Below are 18595 nucleotides of genomic sequence, written 5' to 3'. Positions count from 1 at the left end.
GGCAGGGGGAACAAAGAGCCTATGGCATAAAAAGACAGTACAAGAATTTGACTTGCGTAGACAAGCAAACTGACATCTTAAAAAAGAGATGACTGCCATCTCGAAGCTTATGATGCAGTGGTGTACAGTCTTGGTGAGAAAAGACATTTCAAGGCTAACAAGTAACATTGGTACAAGAAGGCAAAGACATAAGCTGGCTATGAATAACTTTAGGTAAGAAATCAGAAGACCATTCCTAATAATTTGGATCCTGGAACAGGTCTTCCATAACAATGGCTGAAGCAGAAAATACCCAAATAAAATTAACCCTGAAAGTCTTTGAAGGTCTATCAACAGAAGGATATGAATTTAAATATTTATGATGAGTTGGAAACTTGATGCTTGCAGTCCCAGTGTGAGAGACAACACTACATGACTTGGAGAGCCCCTTCACTCCAATATTCATACACAGTCAATACAAATGCAACTCTAATGTCCCTAGTTAATGCAGCTCTTGGTTTTGTTTTTTTTTCTTTCTTCCAATGTTAGAATACTTAAAACTATATCTTGTATTTCTATTGCTCTTATGTTTACAGCAAAGCTTAACATGGTAGGAACTTAAGTGTTCAACTTCTTTCTGTTGGTAATATGATACTCCCAGCATGCAGGGATTTCTAAACTAGGAAGTTCTGCAGTTGCCTTTTGTGTATTGTAGAAAGAAAAAATATAAGTATGTGATAACAAGAGGTAATATGGGACCTGAGAATCCTGTGACATCTTTTAGATACTCATTTGCTCCACATAAGAAATTATTTTTTAGTTGAAATTTAAAATAAACATATTATCCCATTACATTCCCACATTTATTGTACTGAAATACTCTGGGCATAATCCTACAGTTCCTGTAAGTTAATGGAACCTACAGAACAGCACAACACAAATCAAATTCCATTGAAAAGACAATATTTATGCAGTTGACCATAATTTTCAATGTCACATGCAAGTGCATCATCCTAGATGTTACAGGGAAATTCCTTCACATTCACAAGACCAGATGCCCTATAGATTGTAAACAGCAATGAAGTGCCTGACTGTTGCGCACTTGTATGAACACACTAAAAGTTCATAACTCAGGGAAGTTATAACAATTTGAAGTGCTGAGGGCTAGAAATCTCAATAAATAAAACAAATTCATACATTTTTTTTTTTAAAAACATCAGAAGGTTCTGGCTCAAAAGTTCAAGCAAAGAGTGATAATGAGTAATTTCTCATAATTTCAAACCAACTCTGATCCCAAAGGAAAAAGATTGACTCAAAGTTGCATGTCTCTGAGATTGTTTATTGTTTCTCAAAAAGCTTAACTGGATTACAAGTTGGTTAAAAGTTGTTGTCACTGCTGATGTTAACTTAGAAGCAATCAGACAAAGTTCAGAAGAGAACACAAAAATAAATAAAGACATAAATAAAAGCAAGTGAGCAAGCTCCCACAAGTATTTAGCTGTCCCAGATGCCTGGGAAATAACCCTTCCTTAAATGCACACAAGGCAGGACATGGACATTAGATGGCAAAATGATTTGACAGTACCTTAGCTAAGTTGTTTAGAATTGTGATTGAATTTAATAAATCACATTAATTTTTTCATCAGTCCTAAAATACAGAAATTCCCCAATCAGAAATAATTTGGGTTGTGGGTTTTTTTCCTCAAGATAGATGATGTTATTATTCTACTACTCTGACATTCTACAGCTACTTATACCACTGCAATGGGGATGTAAAAGTACTGTTATTCTGATTAGACAGTGTTTTACACTCCACTTTTCGGGACATGAAAGACTATAAAGCTTTTTTTCTTTTTCCATTATCAGGCAGTTGAACAGAAAACATTACTGACTGACCTTTATATTAATGAGGCTAAATAAAAACACAGATGGCTTTTACTAAGTGAAGGAACTGAAAGTAATGGTGTGTTATCTTAAGCCACTGTCCTGCAAAATCAGGGACCAGGATGAACAGAAATCTGATTATTCTAGCTGAGTAAGAAAGCTCAAATAAACATATCCTCTCTGTCTGAATCCTTGTCTACACTAAAAAATTGACTCATTTCAAAGAATGGTTGTCAAGAATAAGTCCCCTTGAAGTAATATTTGAGTTTTTCTACACGAAACAGTGATTTAACACCATTTTGGAAAATCTTCTTGAGACGTAACTTTTTAGGAAAAATGAGGGTAACGGATTGAGTCCAAGCACCCAGAGATGCAAAATGCAATTTCAGGTGTAAGCCTTTTAATGGCCTAAAGAATGACAAAGCAAGAGACAGAAAGAATTATCATGTGACTTGTCTCACGTGTCTTTCCCTAGCCGATCATATTTGCATTCAGAATGAACCAGAGCAACTTGAAAATCTTGTAGTCTGATGGTTTTTGTTCTATACATGAGATTTGCAAAAACACAACAAAATGTTTGTATACATTTATGAAGGTTTCATAGGTTCAGATAGTTCCATTTAGAAATGATCACAGTTAATCAGCATTTAACAATAAAAAAATAAAATAGTACATAAAAAGTAAGTGTGTTTTGTTTTGCTTATGAACTCTCATGTATACAAAATGATTGCAAATTTACTTTACATCCAAATTGCATTTGGTTATTACTGGTATTTAGCTGTAATAATATAAACAAAAAAGACGACTTCTTCCCTTAGCCCAGAGTTTTGACATTTAAAATAGTCAATGTTTATACCATACATACAGCTTCATTCAACCACATCTTGCTTAACGCTATAATTTATAATATCACAAAAATGAAAGCCTAAATTATCCTCTTAATAAGGAACAGTTTTGCATAATTTTCAATAGTTTTACCACTTCCTGAGTGTGTTTGTGTTGGTTTTGTGTGTAGTTCTGGATTTGTCATTAAAGTTGTTTCTTCTGCTAGATCTCACCTTTTAGAGTGCTGAAAGGTGCTCTGAAAAATAATCTATTTAAATGGAACAGAATTTATGGCAAGAGAATTATGTTTGTTTCAAGATGCCTGAAACCCCAGCCTGTTGAGAGACTGTTGAAACTCCACTGGCCTTTTGCATCAGTGGATGGAGTTCCAACCATTTCAATACCAAGGAGTCAAAGAAATTACTAAACAGAAAAGTTCTAGTAATTGCAAAATATTAGTCTATTCCTTGGGATTGTTCTATATAATTTGGTTTTTTTAGGACTTAGTCCAAGCTAGTTTTAAAATGCCTCAGGTGACAGGGCTCTTTCCATTTGCACAGACTAATAGATCTTCATTGGAACATTTTTCCTGATACCCTAATTGATCCTTTTTTCAACTTCATCCAGTTAGCTGGTTTTGTACACCGTGGAGACAGAGTAAATAATTTCTTTCCCTGCTTCTCTAGGTACCATTCAAATAACAACAAATGGTTGCAGCTTCCATTCAAATTTACTTACTTAATTTTTTAAAATCTTGCCACATGTTCAACATCACATTTCTTGTCTTTATCAAAAAAACAGAGCCTCCATCAAGATATTGAATGCAAAAGTGGCAGCTGAAGAACATTTCAGGGGTGGGTGGGGACCACACAGGTGGGGAACATCAAAGATTGCTGGTACTAAAGAAATGGCTCTGTTGTGCTTGTCATTGGGATGGAGGAAGCCTCTTACGCAAGCTGCAGTGAGGCAGAGTGTGTGGCTTGTGCCCAGTGAGATGGATGTGACAAACTGCATCTCCCCTGAGTGTTCAGCTGCTCTAGACACCAATAGTTTCCAAATGAGTCTTTGCTTTAGATCATTTTCTTGATGTTCTTTAAGAGAGGTTAGCTGAAAATTTTCTTCTGCTCTCTCTGTTGTTCGTAATTTAATTTGATAAGTTGTCACTACCCAAGATGGATCTAGATGGTTTAGGCGATAATTTCTGGAGGCAATTCCTCTCTATACTGCTCTTTTATACACTCTCGAAAGCCATCACTCTTTTTGATGAGTTGACAGTGACCCCTCCCACTGCACACATTTGGACAACGGATCTCAAAATGTCAAGCCTTATCCATGCCTACATAATGAAGGACTGGTCAAGTAATCACGTGGAATGAGAACTGCTTCCTGTTACTGGGGATCAAGGAGGCAGCAGTGCTGGTTTGCACTTGTCAGATTAATCATATTCTTATTTTGGCCAATATTCCTAGAAAACCTCTATCATTTGCAGAGCTTCCAGTTGAAATCTATGGAGGCAAGGGGGAAAAAAAAAAAGAAAAAAAAAAGAAAAAGAAAAGACATAGCTATTCCATCTGAAGTCTGGAATAATTTATGCTGCTATAGCAATTTACCAGCATTGATCTCTGTGTAGAAATCCACCTTACATCAGTAGAAAAAGAACGAGGATAAAACATGGTCCATGAAATAGTTTTTCACTTGAGAGTTTTTTAGACAGAATAAGCTGCAGATTGTGCTATGAGCATCTTTTCAACCATAATACATAACCCTTTGAAAGAAGAAGGACATGAAATCTAAAGCAAATAACTTTTGGTGGAGGTGGGGAGGAAAATGGCAAAAGCCCACAGACTAAATGAGAGATACAAATTTAACTCACTTTTCAGAGACAAGTACGTGTGGATATAGTAAAATTTCATCCATTGTCTTTGCATTTACAATAGATACTTATATCTGGCTATCAGGTTATTTGCTACAGAAATACTGTGTTCTGTTGCTGTTTGAACCTTCTAAATATGTTTACCCTCTGGAAGACAGTACCTTTGACTTAAAAGAAAATTGAACTATGCTGGGTAATTTTGTTACTATTTTCCTTGCATTAGGGAAAGAAAACCACATAGAGGAACATTCAAGTAGTCCTGCTATCTTTTATGATGCTACTGGAATAATTCAGCAAGCAGAATTTGGGGCCTGTTAATTTTAGCAGATATTCTAAAGCATATTGTTCCACCTAATACAACAATTTAGCTGAAACAATAGTAACATAATTGACAAAATTACATAATAATTACAGTGCTTTAGAGTGAGCTATATTAAGGTATGACTCATCACTCAATACATAAGAAGGTACAGAACTACGTCAAATCCAGCAGTGCAGTGCAGTATAGTGTAGCTGCAGCCAAAAATGAAATTTAAAATCAGCAATCTTTTGTTAATAAGTGGGGGGAGGAGGGGAATTAATGGAAAGTATGACTATGAATTTTGTTTTACTTTAATGAATTAAATTTAAAAAGTGACAAGGAATAATTGTACAATTACAATTAAGATTTACATCTTTTTCAGAAAAATATTTAATACATTTTACTATTTGAACCTCACACTTCCTCTGGCAATACTTGTAATAGTTTGCTTTATTGAAAAGGGAGAACTATTCCACTCCTCAGCTGGGGAAATGATTGGTGAAGTGGAAAAGCAATGATGGAATTTTCTGAGATAATTACATTTTTTTGTTAGAATACTTAATCAATGATCATTTTGGAAGAAAAGCTGCACAGTGTATCAATCAAGCATAAAACACATAACTTCCCAAGAAACATTTCGAATTATTTTCTATAATAGAATTCAGTTGAAAACAATTCTTTTAAAAACTGCAGAAGTCGAATATATGCATCTTGGACAAAACTGTATTGAAAATTTCTTCCTTGAATAAGCCTTACTTGTTATGCAAAAGATATATATACCTTCTATCATTTTCCGATCTGTTAATACTTTCCCTGATAATAAACATAGTCCCAATTAAAGACATTATTCAACAGCACAATTATACATCATTAGAAAAGTTACTATGCTAAGCTTTTTCTATCAAAAAGTGGGATGGTTTGTACTCACCAGGTGTAAAATTATACCGAGCAGAAAACCCAATAGATTCCAGCTCACCATCAGCAAAAAACTTAATCCATAGGAATCTGCCACTGGATTTTATCATAGGTGGATTTTGCTGTCCACAGAAACGTCCAATGATTGGGGAAAAGCCAAAAGGTCCATCTCGTACTTCAATATGGTCAAATTTACACTCCCAAGAAGGCTCTATGGAATATTTTTCATCAAAGTGTAGTTCAATGCATTGTCTAGGGGCAGCTAGAGATGAAAAGAAAATTATCTTATTATTTTCTAAACCAAGACCCTTCAAACCTAAAACAAAATTAAAGAAAATCAATTATATCAATTTTGTATGCATCTTAGCATTTTGCTTAAAAACTTGTTTGAAAATTAGTACATCTATGTTTTTATAGATTTTATACCATCAGCTTACTTGTCTATTCTTTACCTCTAAAAAAGTGCTCATGACAGCAGTTCTTAGCAGAACTAAGAGAGATATCTGTGATGTAAAACCAAATACAGTTTAGGAACAATTGGTTCAAACACAAAATCTTTCTAAGAAACTTACGCAGTGGAAAACCAGCATTTTCTTATATTTGGGGAGGGAAATGTTGATCAGAAGAACTTTTACCTAATGCTTACAAAGATGAAGGAAAAACTGATCAGAACTGTGCTATAGTAAGAAGGACAAATTCTGTTCCTATATGTATTGCAGTCAATGACAAGCTTGAGTGTAATTGCTTATACTCAGAATTACTTATTCTCATTTGAAACATAAGGACAAGTGTAGTGAATTCTCACTTAAGAAACTAGATAACAATGAAGCAAAACTAACATCTAACTAAAGAGCAAACAATATTCTACTGAAAACCTTGAAGAAACTTTATAGTGGTCACTTAATTAGACATAAAAACCATCTTTATTCATAAATACTAAGGCTAGTGGCAGTCAGAATGATCTCTAAAAGAAATGTTCCCTGGCATCTCCTGTATAAAGCAGAATAGTTACTGGTTGAACTACAGTATTTTCTTAAAAGGAGAAAAAAAAATCATGGTTTTGTCTACAAATTTTAACAGATGCAGCATCCTTGGGGTGTGCTGTTCCTATGCTTAATCCTGTCCATAGCAAAAAATGTATGCCTTCAGCGTCTAGATCATGGTGCGATATAGCCTTTTTCTGACAAAGCCTTCTGCTAGGACAAGGGTTTGTTGTGTGACTGCCTGCTGTGCCTCTCATAGGATCATGTCCTACAATTTACACATATAAGAAGAGGTTGAAATTGCTCTGAGCTTTGCCAGAGTTACCATTCTTTTCACATGAAGACATGCAAGATCAAACTCCAAGCTAAGCGCATTAGCTTGACATGGAAACTGCTGCCACTCCAGCAGTCAGTATCCTTCCATTTCTTTCCTCAGGAATAATAGGAAAACTACCAGTGTGACCAGAACCTAGATCTTGTATGAATTTCAAAATGTTTTAAATTAAAGCTTTTGGGACGAGCTCATTACTCACATAACAAGGGAGACTATTTAAAATGAACTAAATAAGAAGACAGTAGGTAAATCTTATAATCATTACATAAGAGCATACAGTCAGATGTCATTTACAACTATTTCCTGTAAATAAATACAGCCTTATTTTATAAGACGCATTGAAGAAGTTAATAAAACACGTTATTTGAGAAGAAAGATTATTTTAATAGCTTTACTTTCAAAGTTAATTGTAATTGGGTGATTGGTATTTACTGAAATATTTAATTTAACATAAGAAAGAAACCTTATCTACTATTCTCAATTTGAAGATATTCACATTTAGGGAAGTATTTACTATTGGCTTGTTGTTATTTATACCAACTCACAGGAAATTTGTGATCTTTGTCCCCATACAAATTCAATAGCAAAATCAAAACCTAAAACTTTACATATAATTGCACCAAATTCACAGATTATGGAAATGAAATTACTTTGAAAGTATGAAAAAAACCTTACAAAATTAAAATCAGATAATAAAGCTTGTAAAGAAGATCTTATTAACACTACCTTTGGTGAGGTTTGAAGACCAAAGTAGATCTTTTAGATTATAATAAAAGACTGAATAACTGGAAGACATCATAGATTAATTTTATTCAGATGTTTCTACACTTGACTTCACATATTTATAACAAATATTGACTTAAACATAACTAAGCATTACTAGTGTAGAAGAGAATAATCAGCACCTTTCAGTCTGGGATCATATTTTGTATGCTGTTATTCCATTTAAGGAGATTTGTTGAGAACTACTCTTCATTCACCTAGGGACTGCAGAGTCAGGTGTCAGAAACTCCATCTTGACAATGCTTTAGGTAATCTTAAGAATGCTGATGAAGGCTTGAAAATCTTATACACTCACTATTCCATTATTATGCTATTAACCTACCTAAAGCTTTATTGTAATGTTTTAATGTTGCAAACTAGATATGAAGATGAATTCTGCTAGGAGTGTTAGTGTCAGACAGCATCATACCACAGTGTATGGCTGCTCTGCTTTCCACGTCAACAGAGATACCTGCTTCAAAAATGGCTTACACCGTTAACGTAATATATTTGTCCTTCATAAACTTCCTGTGTTAGGCCTTCACTACTCTATTTCATACCAAAAGGAGGCTTACAAGTGCTGGCCTATAGTTAAACCTTTAACAGGTCTTCTCTGAATCCAAGACTCATGTAGTGGACGATAAAAATGGGCGTGAGGCCCCCTTTGAGTTGTAGCTCAGTCATTTGATATGTCTTTTGGTGTTAAAAAGGAGCCCTAAAGTCAATTATAGCCTCACACTAATGTAAAAGGAATCTTTGTCCGTAAAAGAGAATCAGGCCTACAGAGTTACGCATGAGATCTATTGACTCGGTGAAAGCATGGCCTGAGAAAAAACTGCACAATTTCCACACCCTCCATGTGGTTCTCTGAATCTCACATTGCAAACTAGTTTTACGATCAGAATATTGCTATAGTTTTCTCTGCTTTTATTTATTTTTCAACAAAGTCAAGACGAGGCTTTTCCTAGTGAAGCTCAGTTCTTGCTAGAGGATCGGAGAGAATCACATCAGCTCAAGGAGTGCTCAAGAAAGAGTTTCTACTTTGCCCCAAAGCTCCCATGTGTAGAGGCTGCTCCACTTTAAGAAGGGAGCATTGACTATTCATTAGCAGCCTTTCTCCACTGCTAAATAAAACAAGGCCAGGGCATGAGTCTGGGGGCTGAACCACTGACCATTTACACTCCTTAAATGTTAAAATCACCTCCTGGCATCATGTTGGCCATGCCAGGCAGAACTGACAAAACCAGTTCTTAGGCACGATGTGGTGGTTTGCATCAGTCAAGGACCATTCACCGCAAGCAGTTTGTATCCCTTCTCTTGACTGGGAAGGTGAAAGGAGTTAATCCGCAGGTGTGTGATAGTGCCTTAAGGCCAGTGAACATTTCCTGACCTGTTTTAGGTATTAGCATAGGTACTGCCCTTGTCTTAGCCTGCTCTGCAAGCTAGTCCAAACAGGATGAGGTCCTTTCTCCTAACTCTCCCGAGGAATGCAACACTTGGTGTTTCTGTGACTGTGAGAACTGTGGTGATCACAAAAGATTGGGCAAAGGGAGGAAGGGCTGCTATACATGCATCCATGCACCTTTTCATCACGTGCTTTTAAATGCACCTCTGTGCTTCATCTTGTACAATATTTAGAGTTAAATGTTAAATGCTTTATTGCAATAATCTACCTAAGAAACAAAATTATTCAAATCTTCCTGGAAATGACCGTAAGGGATGAAAACACACAATTCAAATTCCCAACTTTGACTTCCTTTTAGTGAAAAAGGTATCATTTCAGACTTACACTCTGGCTTTAGCAAAGGGTTTCTTTGCCAAATGCAAGCTAAAACAAGCAGGTATTGTATAATTACGCATCTTGTGCCACAGCTTTTGCAACAAAGCGTGTGCAAATGTGGTCACAGTAAAACTTACAGAAACACAGTAAGAACAAGTCCAGAATAATGACTAATAATAAGGTATGTATAGCTACAGAAAACCAAACCAAACCAACCCAACAAAAAGCCTAGAATACGCAATTCTTCCAGACTGGATTGGAATCTGGCTGTCTAATCAGAAAAGAAAGGATGGAGCGGTCATTTCTCTTATTCACAGGTAAAGCCCATTCACATCTTCAGAACAACTTCTGTGGCTATGATGTCAGGAAAAGTTGTTGTCAAGTCCAAATGAAATATATCGAAGCTGTCTCATAAAATGATTTTACTTCAAATCTCAGAAATCTTCCATATTTAGCTTCCAATTTTGTTTCTTCAAAAATGTTTAATACCATGGAAAGACTACTTAATGCTTGCATGTCTTGTCATATTTTTCATCTAATTATCTTACACCAGTGCTGTCTTGAGATTTTGGATTCAATGAAAAAAAAGGCATTGGGTTCTAACTTGCAATAGAACAGTTGCAGCAAAACCACACAGTTAAGGTTTTAATTCCGATCAGCCTCTAAGTCTGTGTAGCTGACAGCTGAAGTTAAGCGAAAAATCTGTTTCCATTTACCAGACTGCATGGAAATGAGACATTGAACTCAACACCTACCCCCATCTATCTGAGCTGCTACTGTACTAATAGTTTTCAATAATCCTTGGTCTTTTTGGTTGTCCAGCTATTACCGATAAGAAAGCCACCTATATCCTCCTTTTAAAAGAAGATTCTTTCCTTGTTTTGATGAAAACATTTTGAACACAAAAATCACTGCGAAATACAAAAGGCCTTTGAGCAGAGGTTTTCTGTACAGTGATACGTGACCATTTTCTAACACCTGTGAAATATCTAGGCTTAAAGAGTTTAATGGTCTTTAGTGAAATCATGGAGGACCTTCAAGAAAGCTAACTCTAAATGTCCACAAACATATAAAGTGGAAAATTTATTTCATATCTCCATAAAGCAATTCTAGTCCATACTTACATTTATAAATAAGCATTTAGTTATTAAAAACTGAAGAATGGATAAAATCTTACATGTATTTCACTTCCAGTATTTCTAAATGATTTCTTAAGATGTATTATGTAAAGTATGACTATCCCACTCCCCAAATATTTTTAACACAAACAAAAGCCTTTGCTCCTACAAAATCTCCTGTGCAAATTTCCCTTTGGAGCACACATGCCAAATTTTCTGCAGCCTGGCAAAGGCTAATGCTGCCACTGCTGTGTTTTTTCCAGGCAGCTTTGAATTTTGCCAGGTTAGAGTCATGAATATGCGAAACAAGGGTGAAATTGAGCCCAACAGGGAATTTAATGTGTACACTCAGCTATTTCCTACGTTTTTTATATGCCCAATAAGACTGAAAGAAAAAAAAAGAACAAATTCTCAATGCATTTTGAAAGGCAGATGGGATTCACCAGAAGCTCCTCTACAGCATAATAATTTTTGTACCGAGTCCATGACTTCTGGATGACCTAAAGGATTTCTTTTAGAAAGGCATCCAATCTGAACTTTAAAATTTCTTGTTGTTCCAATAGTTAATTATCATTACTACTAAAATAGAAGAAAAGAAAAAAAAAAAGGAAGAGAAAAGGAAACTTCTAGCTGTTTGATCTGCTTACGCCTTTGACTGCTAGGATAGAAGCCTCTGCAGTCAGAAATCCTCTTCTCTTTTAGAAACTCACAGTCTATGATCATGGCAATTTTTGCCAGCTCCTTTACTTCACCAAAGTAATTTTGAAATGATAAAAGGCTTGCATACATTTAAGATGAGCTACAATGTGGGGGAAAAAATTGTATCGAGATGAAATTCAATTTTATTACAACACACTACATGCTCGAGTCCTCACTCAAGACCACTAAAGTCAGTAGGAAATGTGTTTGGGGGAAGCCATCAGAATTTGCCCTAGATTGTGTTAGATAGCAAAAAATGAAGGAATGAAAGCAAGCAGGCAGAAAGGAACCTGGTGATTCATATGTGTATCTAAACTCATGTCATACAGCTGTCAGCACGGTATATACAGTCCCGGTATGCTGAACTGTCTAAGACTTACAAAGGGGAGATAGCAACGTGGGAATGCTATAGTGATCATATCGACAGTCCCCCTAGTTTGGTACTTGGTATTCAACAGCAACCAGAAGCTATTTGAAGCATATTGGAATCTCAATACTAAATATAGGAATAAGATGCATATGGAGATGTTTCTGTCTTACTCTAAAAATGAATGGATGTTTATGTCCTGGATTAGCAAGGATTGGCCACTCCATAAATTGTTATCTGACCTCAAAGATATTGCTATTAGTAAAATAATTAATCCTTTTTTTTTTTGCAATCCTTTAACTTCAATATCTTATGCCAATGAGTTCCACGGAATATAAAAGAGATGGGGAAAAGTCTTCACTTGCTAGCCTTCTTTATAATCTCCTGCCATTTTTATATGTTGTAAAAAGAATAAATATGGACAAATAATTGACTGTAATTACAAAACAATTTTGTTGTCCTTCAGTGTTGCTCCTTTTGCCTCTTTTGAAAACTGCCACTTTTAAAAATATCATTGCTCAGACATCTTACTACACCTCTGTTTATTTTTTGACATCTTTCAGAAATGACTATTCCTGATCTTTTTAGAAGATAGACATGGGGAGATCAGAGCTGAAAATGTTGTGCAATATGCATGGTTCTCATCAAATTATATACTGAGATAGCTGCTATTAACACAGGTTTTAAAATACCCAGTTGCAATCCAAACTGTTGATTATGGCTGGACAGGAAGCAGAAAATATCAGTGTTGTAAGAAATTACGTGCAACTGGTTTTTGCCAGATTGACGTTTCCCATAAAATATAACAAGATGTCTGTTGAGTTCAGATTACTCTTTTTACTATACATTGCTCCAAACTTGTCAACGTGGAATTTCATCTTCTTCATAGAAGCTGGTTGATTAAATCTTTCTTTCCTAAATTGTTCTTAGACATTTCCAATTTGAGCTATTCTAAATCAGGTTATTTCAACAGCATATTTTGCCACCTTTCAGCTTCTTAACTATATTTTTGTAAGTACCTAATTACTATAATAAAGACAAAGGTCTTTACAGTCAAAGGCTTTCCAGGCACCTTCCTACTGAGAGGAGGAACACCTTATGGCCTAAGATACTGGACTAGGGTTTACAAAAATGGTCTTTTTTTTTTTTTTTCCCCACACTCTTTCTCTTTAATGATAAAACACGTCTCTGTGTTTCAGATCCATGAAGGTAAAACAGGCTTGCTTCTTCCCAGCCTCACAGGAATGTTAGAAAAATAATTTGATCTATCTATGCAAAAAGACCTGGATCTAGCAACATAAGTGTAACAAAAAATATAAGGCTAAGTAGTACATATCGAAGGTATAAATTTATCTTTTTTTAAATTTTCATTTTAAATCAATTACTAAACTATGAAAGAACTTAAATGTTTACCATACATCTGCTTAAATTTTGGACTCAAGTGGGAAGACTGGACAAGCATAAGTTTTCTTTAAAGGGGCTGTTTGACTCCATGGTTTATAATCACCTCTGTACTTCTGACTTCTGTCAGGTTACCTAGCACTAAAGTGGAATTCAGAGATCTCAGTCATTTTGCTGTGATTTTTTTTTTCCTAAACAATAAATACAACATTTACTATCCATCATTTCCCTGGAAGGTTTTTATGAAATATATTTCTTTTAGTAACTCAGCACTAGATTTGGAAAGACAGACTGTTTTCTAAAAGGGCCTTGTGGGGATTGCTAAAGCAGCTAATTTAATTTGAATCAGCTATACACCTTTAGAAATCTCTCTTGATACTACCTGCATCTTTAGGAAAATAAATATTTCTATAATTCCTGGCTCCATCATTTGTAGTTAATAATTCTATCCAACCAAGCATGCATAGAACAAGCGTGAGTGTTGTATCCTGCACGTATTCACAACTCATGAATGAATTTTCTTAGTTCCAATGACTTACCATTCTGTACCTGATTCATCTTTTCTGTGACTAAGCTCTGACAGTATCTAATCTCTATTACTTTCCACAGATTCATTTTTACAACAATCCTTTCAACATCTGTTGTGCTAAGACTGACGAAAAGAAACAGCATAACTTGCTTGTAATACACCTCTAGCCTTTTTCACATCACCTCCATGCCTGCAACTGTCTACTCTTTAAAAACCATGTCTTACAGCTGTTTGGTGTTAATGTTTATTCTTTTCTGCTATTGTTTTGTTTTGTTTTGCTTTGTTTTTCATTTATTTTCATTTCTTATGAACAATTGGATGGAAAATAATTTTTACACTCACTATATGGATATTTTCTGTATGACTGTCTTTACTGTACTTTGCCTAGCTATGCTTGTCATCCCTGATTCAGTTATGATAAGTTTAAAGTATCTATAGGAAAGTCAAAAGCATTTTCATTTCCTGTGTTCATTTTTTTTATTTATTCATTTTAAAATATTCTTTCTTCTGTCATGTTACAGCATTTTAGGTTCTATTCGTTTTCTGAATATCCTGAAATAAATTATACTGTGTTTATTACTAAGCGACTCATGCATACTTACCACCTGAACTAATTTATGAGTGATGTCAGGACATAAATCAAGTATTTTCCAGTATTTCTTGGTATGGTCTGCAAAATTTTAATATTTTTAATGAAAAAAAAAGAAAAAGATCTTTGCTAAATCTTGTGTCTTGAAAAGATTTATCATGATCATATAGGCGTTACCTACTCTTCACATATAATAAAATAAAACACTTTTTTTTTTTAATACAGTTGATTATAGAATATAAAGATTCTTCTACTGGTCACCTTCTATAATGTAGACGCATTCTCTGTCAGGAGGATACTTGTTGGGGTAATTGGGAGAAGTGAAGATGCCTCCTTCTGCATATTTTGTCCAAGTTCCACACTGCACTGGTTTCTGTCCTTCGGAAGTAGTTTGCTTTTCTGTGAAACGATCACATTAAGCGTTATATAATTAGCTCACAAATTATTATGTCCCTATGACACTTAGAACTCTTACAGAATAAAACAGTCCCTTCTGTCAGTGGCCTCAGCTTTTTTCTGCTGAGACTAAGAGTATGATCATGGACCTGAGGGAAAACAAGGCTGTTCTTTAGGGGTACAAACATATAATTCTTACTCAAATCATTTTTTCAAAGCAGAGAAGAGGCTTGGATGTCTAGGGGAAGACATATTTATATAGCTTTTTAAATAATAACCTTGTAGGAAAAGCATGTGCTCAAGAAATGGGCAACATGAGTTTCCCACTTGTGTACCTCAAAAGGCTCAAGCATGTGCTCTATCAGCAAGCTATGTGCTGTAATACAGAAATACATCAGAGCTGCAAAATCAAGAAAAAAACCCACAGAATTATGATAGAATATACACATGGTTTTAAATTCACAGCAGCTTGACTCTATATTCACCGGACAGAGATAGACGGGGGAATTCCTGGATTCTGGTTTGTAGATTATTTTTATCTTGCTGTTTGCTGTAAAATTAATAAATAGCTCTGGGACCTGGAATCACAGCCCAGAACTCTTCTCCTCCTAGGTGAATCATCGGAGAGCAGAGTCAGACCTTCTTCTTGGTTTTCTTCCTAGCCTGAAACTCTTGCACTCCTTTCTGCACGTTGGCAGAGAGCCTGGAGACAGAGGTTTGAGTCTGTTCAGGCTGAAGAAGGTGAAGGATCACTTCCTGGGCATCTTGCTTTAACAAGTAGGCTAAAATAAGATGGGTTCTTCGTAGGGAAAAATACCTAGGCTGGTATTAAAATGATGGACTGTAGGTTCTAGACCTCACCCAGGTGTCCAAAGAGGAGTCCTGTGTTTTGCTCTGAATGAGGTATCGATATCCAAGGGGTGTCCCATCTCACTTCAGCCTCTGATGTGTAGAGCCGAGTTGTTTGAGGCTCCCTCTTACGATCCATGGAGGGAGACAGGCACCTTCCAAGGATGATTTTAACCACCTGAGATCCGCCTTATGCTCTGCAAGGGTTTCTCTTTCTTCCTGGTCTGAGTAGGACACAGATCCTAACTTCCTGAAATGAATTCAGGCCTGCAGGGACTGGGCATTCAGACCCGAAGGAGTTCAGACACACACTGTGCTCAGCAGCTCGCCCTGCTCGGCTCTCACCACACTTAGCACCCAGGGCATTTAAGACCCTCTTTCTATCCCCACCCTGCACAAATGCACCCATGATACCCAATTTCAGTTTTCGAATTCTACTTCAACAAGCAACTTCTAATTTAACAAGCAAAAAGATCTTAAGTGTTGATAGCTCAGTGCCCAAACTGGACTTCCCAATTTGAAAGTGGGCACTCTTTACAGTCTTCGGTTGGAGTCAGGCTGAGTCTTCAGTTACATCTAGCTGCGGATCAGGTCACTAACTTGCTAAAAAAAATACTGCATTTTTGTGTGTGTACAGGCACACTAATACCCAGAACAAATGAACAAAGGACAGACACCGGAAGTAGGCGAACTACTAAAAATTTCAGGAACTAAACTAACAACTCAAATCCATGCTTGGGACTCTAATATAATGTCTGAAAAAAATGTCTGACATTTACATACCTGTTCCTTTTTTGGTTGCCCCAGACAAATGTAGGATGATTAGACTTGCTACAACTGAAAGAGAAATATGCATTAGATATCACAGTGTGAGGAGTGCCTGCGATCAAATCAATTGTAAACATCTATCTTAGAAGAATACAAATTAAATAGAATTACTGTAAGAAAAATGTTTCATGTTTACTTGCATCTTTAAATTTCACGTTTTGCATAAACGAGTTTCTTTGTGATCTGTCCTTGTAGGTATTTATCTTTGTGAATGTATCCAAATAAAGACGAGATCTTTTGGTTTTAAAACAAAATCCCCAGGCACTGATGTTTCCCTCCTATTTCTTTTCTTTTTTTAATACTACAGAAAAACATTTTACCAATATTTATTCATATAATCATAGCTTGGGCCAGTGATAGAAAAGTGGCTGCTTTTAACAGAGGGAGACAAAGGCCTGCTAAGTTTCAGTGCCACTGGACTCGCTAAGGTCTCTCGTTATGGCATAACAAAATTTGAAAATGAGTACTGGGAGTATGAAAGAAGTGAGGGGTTGGGTTCTTCACATCTATCAAAGCATTTGCAAATCCCCAGTGAAGTAAATTATTGTGTGTGCTTAACAGTCTCATTAATCTAGTTTGTTTGACTTGTCCAGAGGGTGTTGCTTTGTGCTGCAGTGAATCTGCAGCCCATTTTACAAATAGAAATCTCCTATTTCCACCATGATAGGACAGCTATGCCTCTGGGGAACAAATGTGACCTTTCTGAGATGGACTTCAACCTGGAGATAACTCCTGAGTTCCTGGGAGTTTCCGAATATAAGCTTTTAACTAGAAAAGGCTAAGGGGCAAACACTTAGGCCAGTCATAATGAGAGGCCTTTGGAAGATCAAAGTGACTAGCTAGCTACCTGATGAAGAAATCATGCACTGATGATAGCATTTTCTTGTCATCACCCATTATCTTCTTTGGCTATTGGAGAAAGTGGGATAGAAAGAGCATAAGAGAACAGATCCATCAGTTCTTGGAGTGCTCGGGGTTTTGACCCCGGCTAGTTTGGTGTTAAACGCAGAAATAATGCCCAGACTGCATTGAAGTGGGGATGAAGTTGTGTGTTTATTCTGAGCATTTTGGATTGATCAGCTGCCATTTGTATTGTTGACTATGATGAGGAATTGATGGACCTGTGGTCTTTAACAAATGTAATTGAATGGCATACTTTCCTCTTCTTATCCCCAAGAGACACCAAAAGTCATCATGGGCTAGTAACTAGCTACATAAATGATCCTTTCAAAGATGGTGCTCTCATCATTTTCAGCTTTTATACTGCAAATTGTGTGCAATTTTTACCCCGAAGGAAGCCAATCTCCATATTTCCAGCATTCTGATGGCACTGAGATCTCTATTTCTATGCCTTTGACCCTTTCTATGTGACAGAGGGTTTGAGGCATGGATGATGGCTACCTTATTAAGCAGGGAAAGGCTGAAGTTCTGGGAGAATGAAGGCTTGGCAGCATATTCGTTATTTCTTGGTCAGGCTCACAGCCCCTGTGTCTTTTTGAATCCCTCAGCTAACAGAGACGGATGTTGGCAGAGCCGGTAGTTTAAAACTCTTCTGTGTCATGGGCATTCAGTGAGAACATTACATCTTCTGCTTGGATCTGAATACTACCCAACCATTCATGCCCTTACTCTCCTCGGGGATGGATTCTGGAAATACATGCTAGCTGGGACTCTGCCCGCCGGCGGTGTCAGAATCTAAAGGCAATGCAGGATTCGCTCATTTACTAAGTTGCTCATCTACTTTAGCTGGGTTTCATGCAGTGAACATACTGCATCTATGCCTGTAATCCTCACCAGTCAAAACCTAATTTCACAATAGTGTAAGGTGGATTGGTGTTAGAATATGGAGCCAGCTGCCGGTGTTCTTTCTGCCCACAGATTTATGGAAGCTAGAATAGGACGCACAACAGCCAAACAAACCCCATGTGAGAAATGTTTCTTCTTAGGCAATTAATAACTATTCATGCCTGATTCTTACAGGTTCATTTCAAACACCTTTACCTATTAGCTCTCCCCTCCTTTTCTATGTAGAAAAAAATTGAAGTTCAGAGAAGTAGAGTTGGTTCAAGTCACAGAGATATTATTACCAAGATGACAGAAAAAACACAGATCTTTTCAATTCCAGCTGTAACCGCTAGAAAGGATGCTTCCAAGTCGCAGAGCTATGTTATTCCAAAGCAGGG

General features: G+C 36.4%; 1 protein-coding gene across 8 annotated transcripts in view; it reads right to left on the bottom strand.

Annotated features, from left to right (window-relative positions):
* NETO1 (neuropilin and tolloid like 1) overlaps positions 1-18595 on the bottom strand; it is a 70274-nt gene that overhangs the window by 50037 nt on the left and 1642 nt on the right. For all 8 annotated transcript variants that reach the window (XR_008235317.1, XM_052788160.1, XM_052788159.1 and 5 more), the window contains exons 2-4: positions 16368-16421; positions 14601-14738; positions 5791-6039 (exon numbers count right to left, since the gene is read on the bottom strand). Coding sequence is in view for 7 of the 8 variants with exons in the window: in XM_052788160.1 (XP_052644120.1) it covers positions 5791-6039; positions 14601-14738; positions 16368-16421 (441 nt within the window). In the remaining variant the exon portion in view is untranslated. The remainder of the gene's footprint in view (positions 1-5790; positions 6040-14600; positions 14739-16367; positions 16422-18595) is intronic.

The sequence above is a fragment of the Harpia harpyja genome, chromosome 5 (assembly GCF_026419915.1).
Source record: "Harpia harpyja isolate bHarHar1 chromosome 5, bHarHar1 primary haplotype, whole genome shotgun sequence".
Taxonomy (NCBI): Eukaryota; Metazoa; Chordata; class Aves; order Accipitriformes; family Accipitridae; genus Harpia; species Harpia harpyja.
Note: the sequence above shows the minus strand (reverse complement) of the source record. Positions and strands in the feature narration are given on the sequence as shown.